The 14,704-nt window shown below is 51.3% G+C and overlaps 2 protein-coding genes across 2 annotated transcripts in view; one reads left to right on the top strand and one right to left on the bottom strand.

Annotated features, from left to right (window-relative positions):
- Nucleotides 1-14,704, bottom strand: part of LOC119712973 (uncharacterized) — a 672,213-nt gene that overhangs the window by 281,567 nt on the left and 375,942 nt on the right. The gene's annotated exons all lie outside the window — the stretch shown is intronic.
- Nucleotides 6,260-7,310, top strand: LOC113841152 (olfactory receptor 14A16-like). The gene has a single exon (XM_027447865.3). It carries the CDS (start codon nucleotides 6,260-6,262, stop codon nucleotides 7,217-7,219), a length of 960 nt encoding a protein of 319 aa, XP_027303666.3. The 3' UTR covers nucleotides 7,220-7,310.

The following is a 14,704-nucleotide window of genomic DNA, read 5'->3' as shown; positions in this document are numbered from 1 at the left end:
CCGTGGAGTAAACTAATAACCATAAACCAGCCCCCACAAAGGATAAACAGCACAACAGGGAACACACACAATATGTAATGTGCTATCCAACACAGTTCTGAGACCAAACAGGACTACTACACCAACAAAAAATGAACATTGTGGTCAGCAACTATGAAGCTGATATATTGCTTCTAACAACTTTATTTTATCATGATCCAGTCATATCTGTCATTATCTGAGCCCTTTATGGCCCCACACAGGATGCATTTGGGAAGGAGGGCATCCCACAGGAGGGACCCAGAGAGGGCAGAGATTGACCATCAAGGAGCAGTGGAAACAATGTCATGGACTCACTGCAATTCCCAATTCTCCTGTTCCACCCAGGAGAAAGAGTTACAGGAGGCTGGATGGGGGGAATGGTGTTTTTAGTTTGCTTGTATTTTCTCAAGGTTGTAGTCCGCCACTGATAGGCAATAAAATATATTAATCTGCCTATGCTAAGTCTGTCTTGCCTGTGATGATAATTGGTACCCATGAGGATATTTGGTGGGTGACCTCCTGTTCTACCTCAAGCCTTGAGCTACTTTCATCATAATTTTCCCCCCTTTTCCTTGTAGGTGGGGAAGTAAAAGAGCGGTGGCCATGGAGTCCACCTGTGTACCTGTGTAAAACCACCACAGTACACAGAAACTGGCTGGATAGCCGGGCCCAAAGAGTCGTGGTAAATGAAGTCTAGTCCAGTTGGAGGCCAGTCAATAGTGGCGTTCCCCAGGGCTCAGTACTGGGGACAGTCCTCTTTAATATCTTCATCGATGATCTGGACGAGGGCATTGAGTGCACCCTCAGTAAGTTTGCAGATGACACCAAGTTAGGTGCGTGTGTCAATCTGCTCGAGGGTAGGAAGGGTCTGCAGGAGGATCTGGATAGGCTGCACCGATGGGCTGAGGTCAACTGCATGAAGTTCAACAAGGCCAAGTGCCGGGTCCTGCACGTGGAGCACAATAACCCCAAGCAGAGCTACAGGCTGGGAGATGAGTGGTTGGAGAGCTGCCAGGCAGAGAAGGACCTGGGAATATTGGTTAATAGTCCGCTGAATATGAGCCAGCAGTGTGCTCAGGTGGCCAAGAAGGCCAACGGCATCCTGGCTTGCATAAGAAGCAGTGTGACCAGCAGGGCTAGGGAGGTGATCGTCCCCCTGGACTCGGCTCTGGTGAGGCCGCACCTCGAGTACTGTGTTCAGTTTTGGGCCCCTCGCTACAAGAAGGACATCGAGGTGCTTGAGCGAGTCCAGAGAAGGGCGACAAAGCTGGTGAGGGGCCTGGAGAACAAGTCCTATGAGGAGCGGCTGAAGGAGCTGGGCTTGTTCAGCCTGGAGAAAAGGAGGCTCAGGGGCGACCTTATCGCTCTCTACAGGTACCTTAAAGGAGGCTGTAGTGAGGTGGGGGTTGGTCTGTTCTCCCACGTGCCTGGTAACAGGACGAGGGGGCACGGGCTTCAGTTGTGCCAGGGGAGTTTTAGGTTGGACCTTAGGAAGAACTTCTTTACCGAAAGGGTTGTTAGACACTGGAACAGGCTGCCCAGGGAGGTGGTGGAGTCACCATCCCTGGAAGTCTTTAAAAGACGTTTAGATGTAGAGCTTAGGGATATGGTTTAGTGGGGACTGTTAGTGTGAGGTCAGAGGTTGGACTCGATGATCTTGAGTTCTCTTCTAACCTAGAAATTCTGTGATTCTGTGATTCTGTGATTCAGTAGGGAGATTGGAAGGGTCCAGCACCAGGGCTGTTGGCATCCAGGGATGGCATCTCAGCACCCAGAACACGCTCTGCCAGCCTGGTGGCACAGGAGGGGCTGGTTCCCCTGAAGGAGATCAGTACAAGGGGAAGGCTTGATTTCCAACACAGGCATTTCTGGCACATTCCTGAGAGGCCTGTGGAGCTGCAGGACACACCAGTCTCTGGGACATCGGACGTCCTTCCTCCCAGAGCCAGATCCCGAAGAGGCAGCAGCTCCCAGGGAAACCTGGCCCTGGACTGTCCCCATCACAAGGAGGCTGAGCCATGCCCAGAGGAGCCCTGGGGCTTAGGGCACCCCTAGCATCAGGACCCAGGAATCCTGGCTACCACATAATCCCCTGAGCCCAGAGGGACACTCAGGCAAGGCTCTTGCAGCAGCTACCAGCCATTTCCAGCCCCCTGCAAAGCTTTGGACAGCTGACAGCCCCTGTGACACATCTTGGAAAGGGGCTCCTGACACCCTTACCTTTGGGGGAGAGCTGCAGGAGCACTGGTAACTGGGAAGTCATGTCAGAGGTGATTGTCATGCTCCAGCAGCCCTCCATCTCGTTTGCTGCTAGCCCTCAGCTCAGGACAAGGGATGCCCGCCCTGGCTCCTAAACCACAGCTCCTCTGCAAGGTGCCCCTGCTCCTCCACCCGTCAGCGAGGGTCGCCCAGTGCAAGCTTGCTGCCTGCTGACCCCACTCCTGGCCACACAAGGACAGCGCTGGGGAGCACCCAAGCAGTGCCCAGCAGGGACCAGGCCTTGCAGTGAAGTGCCGGCACTGCCGCTGCTCCAGTGACGATATCCTGGTGATGCAGTGCATCCCCTGTGACATCAGCTCATGTCATTAGAAGGCCTGTGAGGTCAGTAGCATGGAGACAGCACATATCGGGAGAGAGACGAGAGATTTCCCTTCTTGTCCTGAGGAACAGTCACCTCCCTTCTGCCCAGTTCATTCCTAGCGGTTCCTGACCCATCGAACAAAGGCCACGGAATAAAGGAAGTGGAGCGCTGGAGAAGTCCCTGCTGTGTTCCTGCCCCAACACGCCTCTGCTCTTGGAAGCCCTTCCAGGAAGGTGGGGTTTGAGGCTTGTCCTGGCACTGGGCTTTTTTCAAATGATGGGAGCGAAGAGACCTGGGATGCAGCAGCCCCTCAGTGTGCCTGAACTCCTCTGCACCGCATGTCGCTCACCTGGAGAAGTAGGATGTGTTATATGGAGGGAATTGCAGCACATTCCCGGGCCTTCCTCCAGGCAGAGGGCCTTTGTGGTGTTGGGGCAGCCCTGAGGGCCAGTGGTGGAGCTGGGGCCGATCTCCAGGCAGGAGAAGGGGCTGTTGTAAATGTCCTTGGCTATGGGCATCCTGTGATCAAGGGACACAGAAAAAAATCACTGGGCTGTGTCTTGACTGAGTAAGGGATGCGGGTAAGACGCAGCAGCAGTGTTTGCAAACCAAAGGACACAAGTGGAAACCCCAGTGTGATATGCCTCATATCCATGCACTACCTGCCTCTAACACATAGAGGTGGGACAGACATGTGGCTCACTGCAGCCATGGGAAGTGATCACCTGCTCATAAGCACCACGTCTACCAGAGATGCCCTCAGGGTTGCCCGTTAAGTACCAGCTGTGAATGGCCAGAGCTGTCCTGTGGGTCCTGTGCTGCCCATGTCAGCTGCGTGCTCCAGTGGTGCTGGGCAGCGTTGGTATCTCAGGTAGCACTGCAGGCCTGCAATTGGCTATTAAATAGAGCAGCTGCCCCGAATTTAGTTAGGCAATGTAGGGATGTCCATGAGACAAGTGCCGTTACAGTCCCTGGAGATGGAGGGAAAACCAGATGGAGAAGAGGGAGAGAGAGACTCAGCTCTCCCTGTGGCACAGTTCTCCATTGGGTCAGGTGGATGCCTCTACAGGCTGCCCTGAGCCTACTGAGGAGGGACAGGTTTAGTTGTCCTAAATGGGTGCATTTGCTGTCATTTCAGCTGGCCAAAGGCATTCCTCACCAGCCTCCAATGGGATGCCCCCAGGTGCTGCCCTGTCCCTCAGGGTACCTCCATGAGAGCTTGCAGATGCCTGCACGTACCTCTACCCCCTGACCTGTCACCAGGTGTTTGCAGCCCCCTGATTTCCTCCATCTCCATTTATGATCCTGGAGCTGAGATAAGGAGCTCACCTGCAGCTGCCCACATGGTGCACATCAAAGTGAGTGCAGAGGAATCCCAGGTCCTATGGATTTGTGCCAGGCATGGGAGGGATCTGAGTCCCATTCCAGCCCCAGGACAAAAACACAGCATGAGATGGTGGGTTAACTGGCTGTGCTGAATCCCTTCCTTAAGCAGGGGGTTAGAGGAGTTACATCTATGACCATGTGAGGGTGTCCTACCATCAACTGGCATGAGAAGAGAAGACTGCTACAGATAATAATTTTTTTGCTAAGAGAAATGAGCCTAATGTCAAGAGGTGTGTGTGCCAGGTGAGGGAGGGAAGCCCAGGGATCCTTTCAGGCTGTTTCCCAGCAGGTTCCCCTGCAGCCCCAGGGCCATGTGCAGGGAGCCTGGTGGGGGGCAGAGCAAGGGAGGCCTTGGGCTGGGCCTCTGCTGCTGAGCTGGGCCGGGCTCCTGGGCCCAAGGGGAGCTCCTGGCAAGCGGGCAGCGCTGCAGAGAGACAGCTCTGCCCAGGAGCAGCTCCTCTGCACAGCGCAGCAGGCCTGGGGGCACTGCCTGCAGAGACACAGTGCTTAAAGGCAGGCAGCAGTGGCAGCATGCCCAGAGCTCCCTGCAGGAGAAGACTTCCCAGCCCTGCAACCGGTAAGTCTCTGGCTGGAGGGCAATGCAGCCGCAGTTCGTGGAGGCAGGAGAAGCCGGGGGTGCAGGCAGGGGTGTCCAGGGCTGTGGTGCAGAGCAGGGTCCCTGCTGTGCCCCAGGGGCTGTGTGGCGGGGCAGGGCCTCTGCCGCCTGCCAGGCTCAGCACTCAGCCTGCCCGGGGAGCTGCCCAGGGCACTGCGGGGAGAAGCTGCGGGTGGAAGGAGCCCCCCAGCAGGGCAGGGTCCTGCTACTGCTGGGAGGCTGCTGCCTGGCGCAGCCTGCTCACAGCTACACAGCACAACTGGGTGTATAAAAGGGGACTTAGCAAGAGCTGGTTTAAGGAAAGGGATTTCAGCATCAGTCTCAGCTTTCCTGAGACTCCTGACCTTTCAGTTTTGTCTTATCTGGCTCAGTGGAAATAGAAATAAATACTGTTATTTCCAAGATGAGTCTGACACACTTAATCCATCCCATGGAAGGTTACAAGCAACCCTAGCAAGTTGCTTTCCTGCCCTTCAGCCCATACAAAGCTCCACCACCACCCGTGCAGTGTCAGCAGGTTCTGTGGGAAGTAGTCTCTAGGACATGCCCTCAGCGAGCTGCCCCTGGGCAGAGCCCTGCTGCCAGGAGGTGTCTGCAGGGCAGAGCTGAGCACCCAGCGGGTGGGATGTGTGCTGTGAGCTGCAGGCAGGAGGCATTGGGACAGAGACCCAGCTGCAGGCAGGGCCAGCTGCAGGCAGCACATCCCTGGGCTGGAAATGGCAGGACAGTGCGAACATAGTCTGGTACCTCCTTTTCCGACCTCAAGCCCACAGGAATCAGGATGTCTCATAACCTCATGAGTGGAACCTCCGGCAGAGCTGGCTCTCCTGAGATCCTTTCAGTCCCTCCCTGGCCTTGCCTCCCCTGGCAGAAGCCCTGGGCTGTTTCTCTTTGTTCCTTCATCTGCTGTTGCTGTTCTTGTTTTATGGCTTGCTGCAGGTCTGGCTTTCAGCTGCAGCTCTAGCACTGACTTCTACCACACAGATGTGTCCATAGGAGGAAGGTGCCCAAAGTTCCCCTTAAAACCTGTGGGGCTCAGGGCAATGCAGTTTACGGGGCAGGAAAAATCTGAATCGTCTTACAGGCAGTTCCTGAGGCCACAGTAATTGGGCCAGTGGACTGAGCCCTCAAGGACTCTGGCTGAGACGAGGGTAGATGGACAGACTGGCCAACCTCACTGCATGAAGGAGAGTGCCTATGTCTCAAGGGACTCAGAAGATCTCAGTTGGAATACCTGAAAAGTGCCGGGGTTTTCTTCCCTTAAGAAATGCTCCTGAGTATGACACAGCTAGCTGCAAGAAAGTAAACCACAAATTTTGGCAGTCAAGAGCATTCACAGTGGTAATGCTGTGAAGTCCACATACATCAGAGATAGATTAAGCAGAGATCACTCGTATTTCTTATTTACCTAGACATGAAGGGAAAGCCTGACTCCTTCAGAGCCCACAGCAGAGCCCCCTGCTCCCAGTGGCACCCTTTACCACGATCACCAACTGGAGCTCAAGCAAGGGAGCAGAAAAAATGTCTCAGAAAGAGGAAAATCACTGTGGGGGATTTCAGAAAGAAGTGGAGCAGGTTTTTATCAAAGATGTCTTTCCTAATTATCATTGTCTTTTATTTTCCTGGGATTGTTCCCCTTTGTCCAGGAGGATCAGATGTCCAACAGCAGCTCCATCACTGAGTTCCTCCTCCTGGCATTTGCAGACACACAGGAGCTGCAGATTCTGTACTTCGTGCTCTTCCTGGGCATCTACCTGGCTGCCCTCCTGGGCAACAGCCTCATCCTCACCGCTGTAGCCTGCGACCACCACCTCCACACCCCCATGTACTTCTTCCTCCTCAACCTCGCCCTCCTCGACCTGGGCTGCATCTCCACCACTGTCCCCAAAGCCATGGCCAATTCCCTCTGGGACACCAGGGCTATCTCCTATCAAGGATGTGCTGCACAGGTCTTTTTGTTCCTCTTCTTGTTTTCAGCAGAGTATTCTCTTCTCACTGTCATGTCCTATGACCGCTATGTTGCCATCTGCAAGCCCCTGCACTACGGGACCCTCCTGGGCAGCAGAGCTTGTGCCCAGATGGCAGCAGCTGCCTGGGGCAGTGGGGTTCTCTGTGCTCTGCTGCACACTGCCAATACATTTTCCCTGCCCCTCTGCAGAGGAAATGCAGTGGACCAGTTCTTCTGTGAAGTCCCCCAGATCCTCAAGCTCTCCTGCTCACACTCCTACCTCAGGAATGCTTGGGTACTTATGATTGGTGCCTGTTTAGCGTCCATGTGTTTTGTTTTCATTCTTTTTTCTTATGTGCATATCTTCAGGGCCGTGCTGAGGATGCCCTCTGAGCAGGGCCAGCACAAAGCCTTCTCCACGTGCCTCCCTCACCTGTTTGTGGTCTCCCTGTTTGTCATCACTGGACTTTTTGCCTACATGAAGCCCTCCTCAATCTCCTTCCCAGCCCAGGACCTGATGTTGTCATTTCTGTACTCAGTGATGCCTCCAGCAGTGAACCCCCTCATCTACAGCATGAGGAACCAGGAGCTCAAGTGTGCCATTAGGAAAATGATTTCAGGGATGTTTCTGAAAAGTGATAAATTACCACTTTTTCTCCACAAATGACTTCCTGGGTACTTGTTTCATGATCATTATTGTTACATTTATCTTTGTTGTCATTCCCATTCATTAGTTTATTAGATTTATTTATTTTTAATATGTATATCTACTGTACACTGAGGAATGAAACTGCTTTTTTAGTACTCTCTCTTAGCATCTGCTTAATAAAACAGGATCTCCCCAACAGACTGCCTGAAATCCTGCTTCTTCTTTCAAAGCTGATGCCAGATGCCAGTAACACGGCTGAGCAGTGTGGTGGTTTCACACCAATGGGCAGCTGAGCTCCAGCACATCACACTCATCACACTTTCACCCCCTCCTCAAAGGAGCAGCCGGAGAAAACAGAGTGGAAAGGGCTCCTTTTTTTTTTTTTTTTTGAAGATACAGTTAGAAGACTTACCATTTGCAGTCTTGGGCAAAACAGATTCAGTGTAGGGAGATTAAGATCACTTACTGAGATTTAACTAACTGACTGGAGCAGTGAGGAACTAAAACCAAAAAGTTTCTCACTCTTATCTCTCCCAGCTGCTGTTGTGTAGCAGCTTATTTTTTACCCTTTCTTAAATATGTTTTCACAGAAATGCAAACACCATTGCTTATTGGCTTGAATCTGGCTTGCGGCAGGCCCCTAGTCTAACATGGGGCTGCTTCTGGGTTCTTCTCACAGAAGCCACCCCTATGGCACCCTGCTACCAAAACCTTGCCAAGTTAACTCACTACAGGAGGGATACAAATTTAATCAGAAGGTTGGAGCACCTCTTGTATGAAGAGAGTTTGAGAGAGGTGGGGATGGTCAGACTGGAGAATAGAAGTCTCTGGGGTGACCTCATTGCAGCTTTTCTTTTTTTTTTTCTTTTTTTTTTTTTCCTTTTTTTTTATAAAAAAAAGACCCTTAAAGGGACCTTAAAGAGGTCTTTTTAAAAGTACTTTTTTAAAAATACTTTTCAGTACTTAAAAGGGTGAAGAGGGACTCCTTATTTGGCTATATGATGATAGGAAAAGGGGGAATAGTCTTAAAATAAAAGAATATAGATTGTTATTATACTTTGTAGGAAATTAACCTGGCTGCCCTCCTGGGCAACGGCCTCATCCTCACAGCTGTAGCCTGCAACCACCGCCTCCACACCCCCATGATACCAGGGCCATTTCCTATGCAGGATGTGCTGCACAGGTCTTTTTCTTTTTCTTTTTAATGTCAGCAGAGTTTTTTCTTCTCACTGTCATGTCCTATGACCGCTACGTTGCCATCTGCAAGCCCCTGCACTACGGGAGCCTCCTGGGGAGCAGAGCTTGTGCCCAGATGGCAGCAGCTGCCTGGGGCAGTGGGGTTCTCTGTGCTCTGCTGCACACTGCAAATACATTTTCCCTGCCCCTCTGCCAAGGCAATGCTGTGGACCAGTTCTTCTGTGAAGTCCCGCAGATCCTCAAGCTCTCTTGCTCTGACTCCTACCTCAGGGAAATGGGGCTTCTCACATTTAGTGTTTTTGTTTTGTTTGGGGGGTGTTTTGCATTCATTTTGTTGCCCTATGTGCAAATCCTCAGGATCTGTTGCTCATATTCCTACCTCAGGAATGTTTGGGTACTTATGATTGGTTTCTCTTTAGCATCCACATGTTTTATTTTCATTCTTTTCTCCTATGTGCATGGACAGCAGAAAGCCTTTTCCATGTGCCTCCCTCACCTGTTCGTGGTCTCCCTGTTTTTCAGCACTGCCATTTTTACCTACCTGAAGCCCCCCTACATCTCCTCCCCATCCCTGGATCTGGTGGTGACAGTTTTGTACTCGGTGGTTCCTCCAGCCATAAACCCCCTCATCTACAGCATGAGGAACAAGGAGCTCAAGGATGCACTGCAGAAACTCATGAGTGGGTGTACATCAGAAGTAATGTACTGCCTGTCTTCTCCTGAATAGCACTGGTAATATAACTCATGCCATGCCAAACTTGTCTTTTGTTCTTGAGTGGGTTTTTTTGTTCGTTATTGGGGAGAGGGCCATCAACGTAATCCATATAAATTGTCATTGTTTATCCCACTCCTGTGTTTAAACAAAATAAAGGAACCTGCACTGAAGACTGTTTCTGAGATGCTTTTTCTGAGAATTTTGCTGGGGGTTCCATGGTAATGCCCATGGGTAGAAGCGGAAAGCAATAGAGTCCCATCAGAACAGCACTGCCAGGAAGCACCGGTGTTTGGTCTGTCTGGGGCAGCTCTTGCTCCATCTCCACACTCTCCTTCTGAGCCTTTTCTGTTGGCATAAGCCTGATTGTTCCTGCAGCTTGGTCACAGTACTGCTGTGTGGCAATCCTGTGACCACAGGCAGGGACTGGCAACGGGCATTTTTGTGATACAGATGGCCTCCAGAACAGCATTTCCATCCCATAATGTGATTCAGCTCAGGGTAGCGCCTAGGGTTCAAGTCTTCCTTCACAGTTTCTGTCAAGAACATTGCAGTCCAGAAATGGATTCTAAAGGGGGACCTGGCTTTGCCTGTTTCTCCATGGGCTCAGGGTGAAGTGATCAGAGCCCCAGCTGGGTGTTTGAGGGCATGGGGACTCACTCAGGTGTTGCTTGTTGGTGTCCAGCACTCAGGCAGATGGTGAGGAGTCTCCAATTAACCTGCCTGGGGCACTACAACATGTGCTGGGGCTGGTGGCAGGTGAGCAGTTTTTGGAAGGAATCAGGAGAGCCCAGGGGAGCTGCAGGGACAGTGTGTCCCAGGGGGTCAGCAGTGAATGGAGCCCACAGAGCATGAGCCTCTTCCAGGTGGAGTCCCCCTGTGATAAAGTGTTAAATCTGGATGTGAGCAGGAAAAGAAGAGCCCCGTGACCCAGGGGACATAGCAGGAATGGGGAAAGAAGTCTGGTGAGCGAATGCGGAATGTGAATAGTGGAATGCCATAGGGTGCAGCACCCAAACACTTCTTGTGGCACTGGAAAGAAGGCAGGCTACCTCTGAGCACCCTCGACAGCCACAGAAGAGCTGGTGTGGGAAGCAGTCAGTGGAAGAGCCCTATGAGCTGTCTCTGCCTCCCAGCCTGCCCAGCACAGCCCTGCAGAGTGCCCCTGTGTCCCAGACACCACAGCCCCCTTGCTCTGTAAAGCAGTACCACCAGCTGGGGCGGTAGGGAGCATGGGGAGAGGGTGCAGGAATGGTTGGCCAGGCCAGCACAGGCGTGCTCCTTCCTGGGAAAGGCTCTCTGTTGATGTGGAAAGTCCTGGGAGGAGAGTGGGGCCCCGTGTGTGTGCAGGGGATCCCTGGAAAGAGAAACCCCTGGGTACTTCTGCAGCTTGGAGCAGGCTGCTAGGGCTCGGCGGCAGCAGGAGCTGCCTGAGGAGCTCCAGGACCAGGGCTCTCAGCCCAGCTCAGAGAGGTGGTTTGTTCCTCCACACTGGGACACAGAATGGCTCACTCAGAAGTCCAGATGTGCCTGGTACAGTTGAGGCTTCAGTGTGCAATTGTGTGCATGTGCTAAGGCAAACCTGGGTGAGCACAAATGTGCTCAGCCTGTGTCCATTCTTCATGCCGTGGGGTATCTCTGATGAGTGCAGAGCAGGATGATGCACCAGAGGGCTGAGGTGTCTCCCAACCTCTGGCAGAGGCAGCAGGAGCTAGAAGGACACCACAACCACTGCAGTGCCCTGCCTTTGGGTGTGCAAAGGAAGGACTTGTGTACTTGAACACCTCTGTGTGTACAAGGAGTGCACGAGGACAGCTCAGATGTGGACACCTCACAGAGCCCTGACACTTCCACGTGTGACACCAGGAAAAACCCCCACCCCATCCCCGTGAGATCCATCTCACCTGCCCTGCACAGATTCATTGCAAATGCCCCTGTCTGCTCCATCACCCTTCCCTGCCTTCCTGGACTGTATCAGCAATTGTGCCAGAGAGACCATAGAGCTTTCTGGGGACTTGGAATGACATCAAACCTGTCTTCCAGAAGAGGAAAGAGCAGGGTGGGAGAACTAAGGCTGGTCTCACCTCAGTCCCTGGCAAGGTGATGGGGCAAGCTTTTCCACAACCACCTCCAGGAACTTCAAGGACAAAAGTGGGATTGCTGAACCCACAGAGGAGGGGGAAGAAAGACATATGTCTACTGAATGTAACATATGTCTTTTCCTGTCCTGTGGAGCCACAGCAACAGCTAGAAAGCAATTCATGGACTAAATGGATTCGTTGACCATTTTATGGACATTCCAGGGACGTGGCCCATGGACTATGGGAATGACATCTGTGCATTAATTGCTGGGTGATGATTAATGAAGATGTTTAGGAACGTCTGGAATCTGTGATGAAATAAATGGTATGGAATAAGAGGTTGATACTGTCCTGGTTATTTTTTTTGAGATCTTCATGGCTTTCAGCCCAGCTCAGAGAGGTGGTTTCATCCTGCACAGTTGGACACAGAATGGATCAGTCAGAAGTCCACATGTGTTGTGTACATATGAGGCTTCAGTGTGCACATTGTGTACATGTGCTGAGGTGAACCTGAGTGAGCACAAATGCCCTCAGCACGTGTCCATTCCTCATGCCGTGGAGGGTTGGAAAAACTAAGGCTGGTCAGCCTCACTTCAGTCCCTGGGAAGGTAATAGGGCAAGCTTTTCCACAGCCACCTCCAGGCACTTGAAGGAAAAAAACAGGATTGCTGAACCCATAGGGGAGGGGAAGGAAAGGGAAGCAAAGGGAAGCAAAGGGAAGCAAAGGGAAGAGAAGGTGCCTACCTGTCTTTAGCTTTGTCTCAGAGACTTCTTATAGCCAGAATGGTGCTATGTGGACTTCACAAATAGATGAGGCTGTGAGTGGGCCAGGTTGCTGGACAATCAGGCCCAGTTATCATCCATGACACATAGTGCTGTCAGCCAGTTCTTAGTATCATCCCTCAGTGATCAGCACTTGTACCAGCATTGCTGAATGTCGTTATTAACACTATGAATGGATGGAGCACACTTTCAGATCTTTTCTGGATGGTGTCAAGCTCAGAGGAGCCCTTGATCAATCTTATCTATTCAGTCTACCTTGAGCAGAAGAGTTGAAGAAGATAAAAATCAGAGGTCTCTTGGAATATTTATTTATTTATTTGTTTATTGTGATTCAATGACCTTTCCTTCAGAGAGCTCTCTGAAGACATAACAGGCAGAGGAAGAAGAAATGAGAGAGATTCAGAGGCAGAGATATGTCTTGTGTTACTATGACCACAGTAGATCCTGCACAGAATTATTCTATATTTGAAGCAGTGGTAGAAAATTCAATTCATAAAGTAAGGATAGAAGATTTACTTGATAAGCTTACTTTTTTATGCCTCAGGTCCTGGCTGACAATGACGGTGCCGGGTTAATAACCTGAGGTCTGTGGTGCCTCAGAAACTTAACAACCAGTAGGAAGCCTCTGGTCAGCTCAATCTCTGGAGCTGACAGGCCAGCAGCAGTAACATGGCTGGGGAAAGGGCCTGTGAGGTGACTGCTTCCTGAAGCAGCTGCTGTGTCAGCCCTTGCCTCCTGGCTAACATCTGTGCTTTCCCACTTACACCTGCCAGCATCCCTGATAAGGCAGCAGAAGGCACCTGCTTGGCACGCTGCTTGTGAGATGCCCTCTGTCTGAGAGCCTGATAGGCCCCATGCAGGAAGAGGCCTTGGCTGTGGGTTTTCACATCCCTTCTGCCTGAGCACATGGTGGGACAGCAATGGGCACACAACTTGGTCACATCTACATGAGAAGCTGGAAGGCCAGCAGCAGGCATGTGGCGTCGAAGATCCTGGTGGTGGGAAATAGCAGGAGACGGACAAAAGTGGGACAAAGTGCTGCTTGGAAGGTGAAGAGTGGGAATGAGGAGGAGGAAATGTCACTGAAAGGGTAGTGCTGTGGGACCTGACATCACCCAGAAGGAGTCTATGGTCAGCCCATGCCATTTTGTTTCAAAGGACAGCCAGGGAGGGTGGGGAGACCTCAGTGAAAGTAAGGAAATGACAGGGTGAGAGCAAAGTGGAAACGTGAAGTGCATGCCTGTAGCCTGCAGGGAGAAAAGGGCAAGAATTGGACAGTGCAGGACAGCCTGTGGTGATGAAGACTGAGTGCACTGACAAGGCTGCAAGGCCCCAACAGCACTAAGGTCTTTGTTCCCCTGGCTATGGCAGTTGTCTCTGCTACTGATGCTCACGAGGACACATGCTGTACTCGTGACACTGGGGCCTTGAAACCCAGTGGGTAGGCCAGCAGATGTCATAGCATTGTCCTTCACACAGCATCACACACCCCACATCCCACTGCCCCAGGAAGAGCCCTGAGCCATGGGTGAGGGACAGGACCTCCCTGCCCAGGGGCTGGGGGCCAGGGCTTGGCCTTTCTGCTTCACCAAACAAACCAAGGCCTTTACTCAGCATCAGAGTCTCCTGCCCAGTGCCTTTGCCTACCTGCAATCATGGCCTCCAATTGTCTGCTGTAACAAGTCCATGGGGAGGCTTTGTCAGTAATGACCCTCACTGGGGCCCATTAATACTCCCAGACTCTTCAAAGTTTCCTTCTGACTTTTACTTCTCCTGCAGTTACATCATTCTCCTCTCACTATCTGAAGTTCATGGACACAGCACCAAATGCAGCATGGGGCTCATTACAATTCAGCCATTTTCATCCAGTCTCCCAGACTTGTACAGTTAATTAGTGAGGTTTCAAGAATGCAGTTTAAAGAGAAAGTATTCAATGACCAGATTTCTAAGAGCATTTTCCTTATTTAAGATTATTTTCCATTAGTTTAGAGTTTTCAGAAGAACTGCTAGCATCATTCTCTAGTTGTCATGGATTCAATGTGCCTCCTAAGGAGGTCTGTATGGGTGGAAAAGCAGTCCCTTGAAGTCCTAGACTGTATGGACAACCTTGCTGCTCAGCTCTCCATCCCTACCACTTCTCTCTTTAGCCACCTGGGACTTGCATCATTTTTCCTTACACCAGACTTCTCCACTGAAGTCCACAGAAGGGTGTTACAACATCTTTTCACCAAGTCCCACCTCCCTTCCTCAGACAACTGGTTGCACACAGGCAGTTTTGGATGTTGTTATTAACATTTAACAACAAACAAGCAAACCCCAACGTCCTCAACAGAGAACCAAATCCAAGTTGCCTCCAATGAGGTGCACCTTCCACAAGGGATGACTATACAAGAAATGTTTGACAGGGGTAGGAAATGATGAATAGAAATGCCATTACAGAGTTGGGTGTAGGGTTGATGAGATAGGAGAGTGAAATATGGGCAAGCTTGAAGAGTCCTCAAGTTCAGAGAACCAACAGTGCAGGTGAGAGGTATCTGAATGATCAAAGAGTGAGGGGAGGGGATTCTGGAGAAGAATGGAAACTGCACATGTCCAGACAGTCTGCTGGAAAAGTGACTTCCAACATGGTCTGTTTCATAAAGCCAGGTGGAAATACCAGAAAGACTAGGGAGATGAAGTGCAGAGCATAAGAGACAGAGTCATGCAAGTACAGGGGAAGACTGGTATTTT

The sequence above is a fragment of the Anas platyrhynchos genome, chromosome 30 (assembly GCF_047663525.1).
Source record: "Anas platyrhynchos isolate ZD024472 breed Pekin duck chromosome 30, IASCAAS_PekinDuck_T2T, whole genome shotgun sequence".
NCBI lineage: Eukaryota > Metazoa > Chordata > Aves > Anseriformes > Anatidae > Anas > Anas platyrhynchos.
The sequence above is the reverse complement of the archived record's forward strand: the minus strand, read 5'-3'. Positions and strand labels throughout refer to the sequence as shown.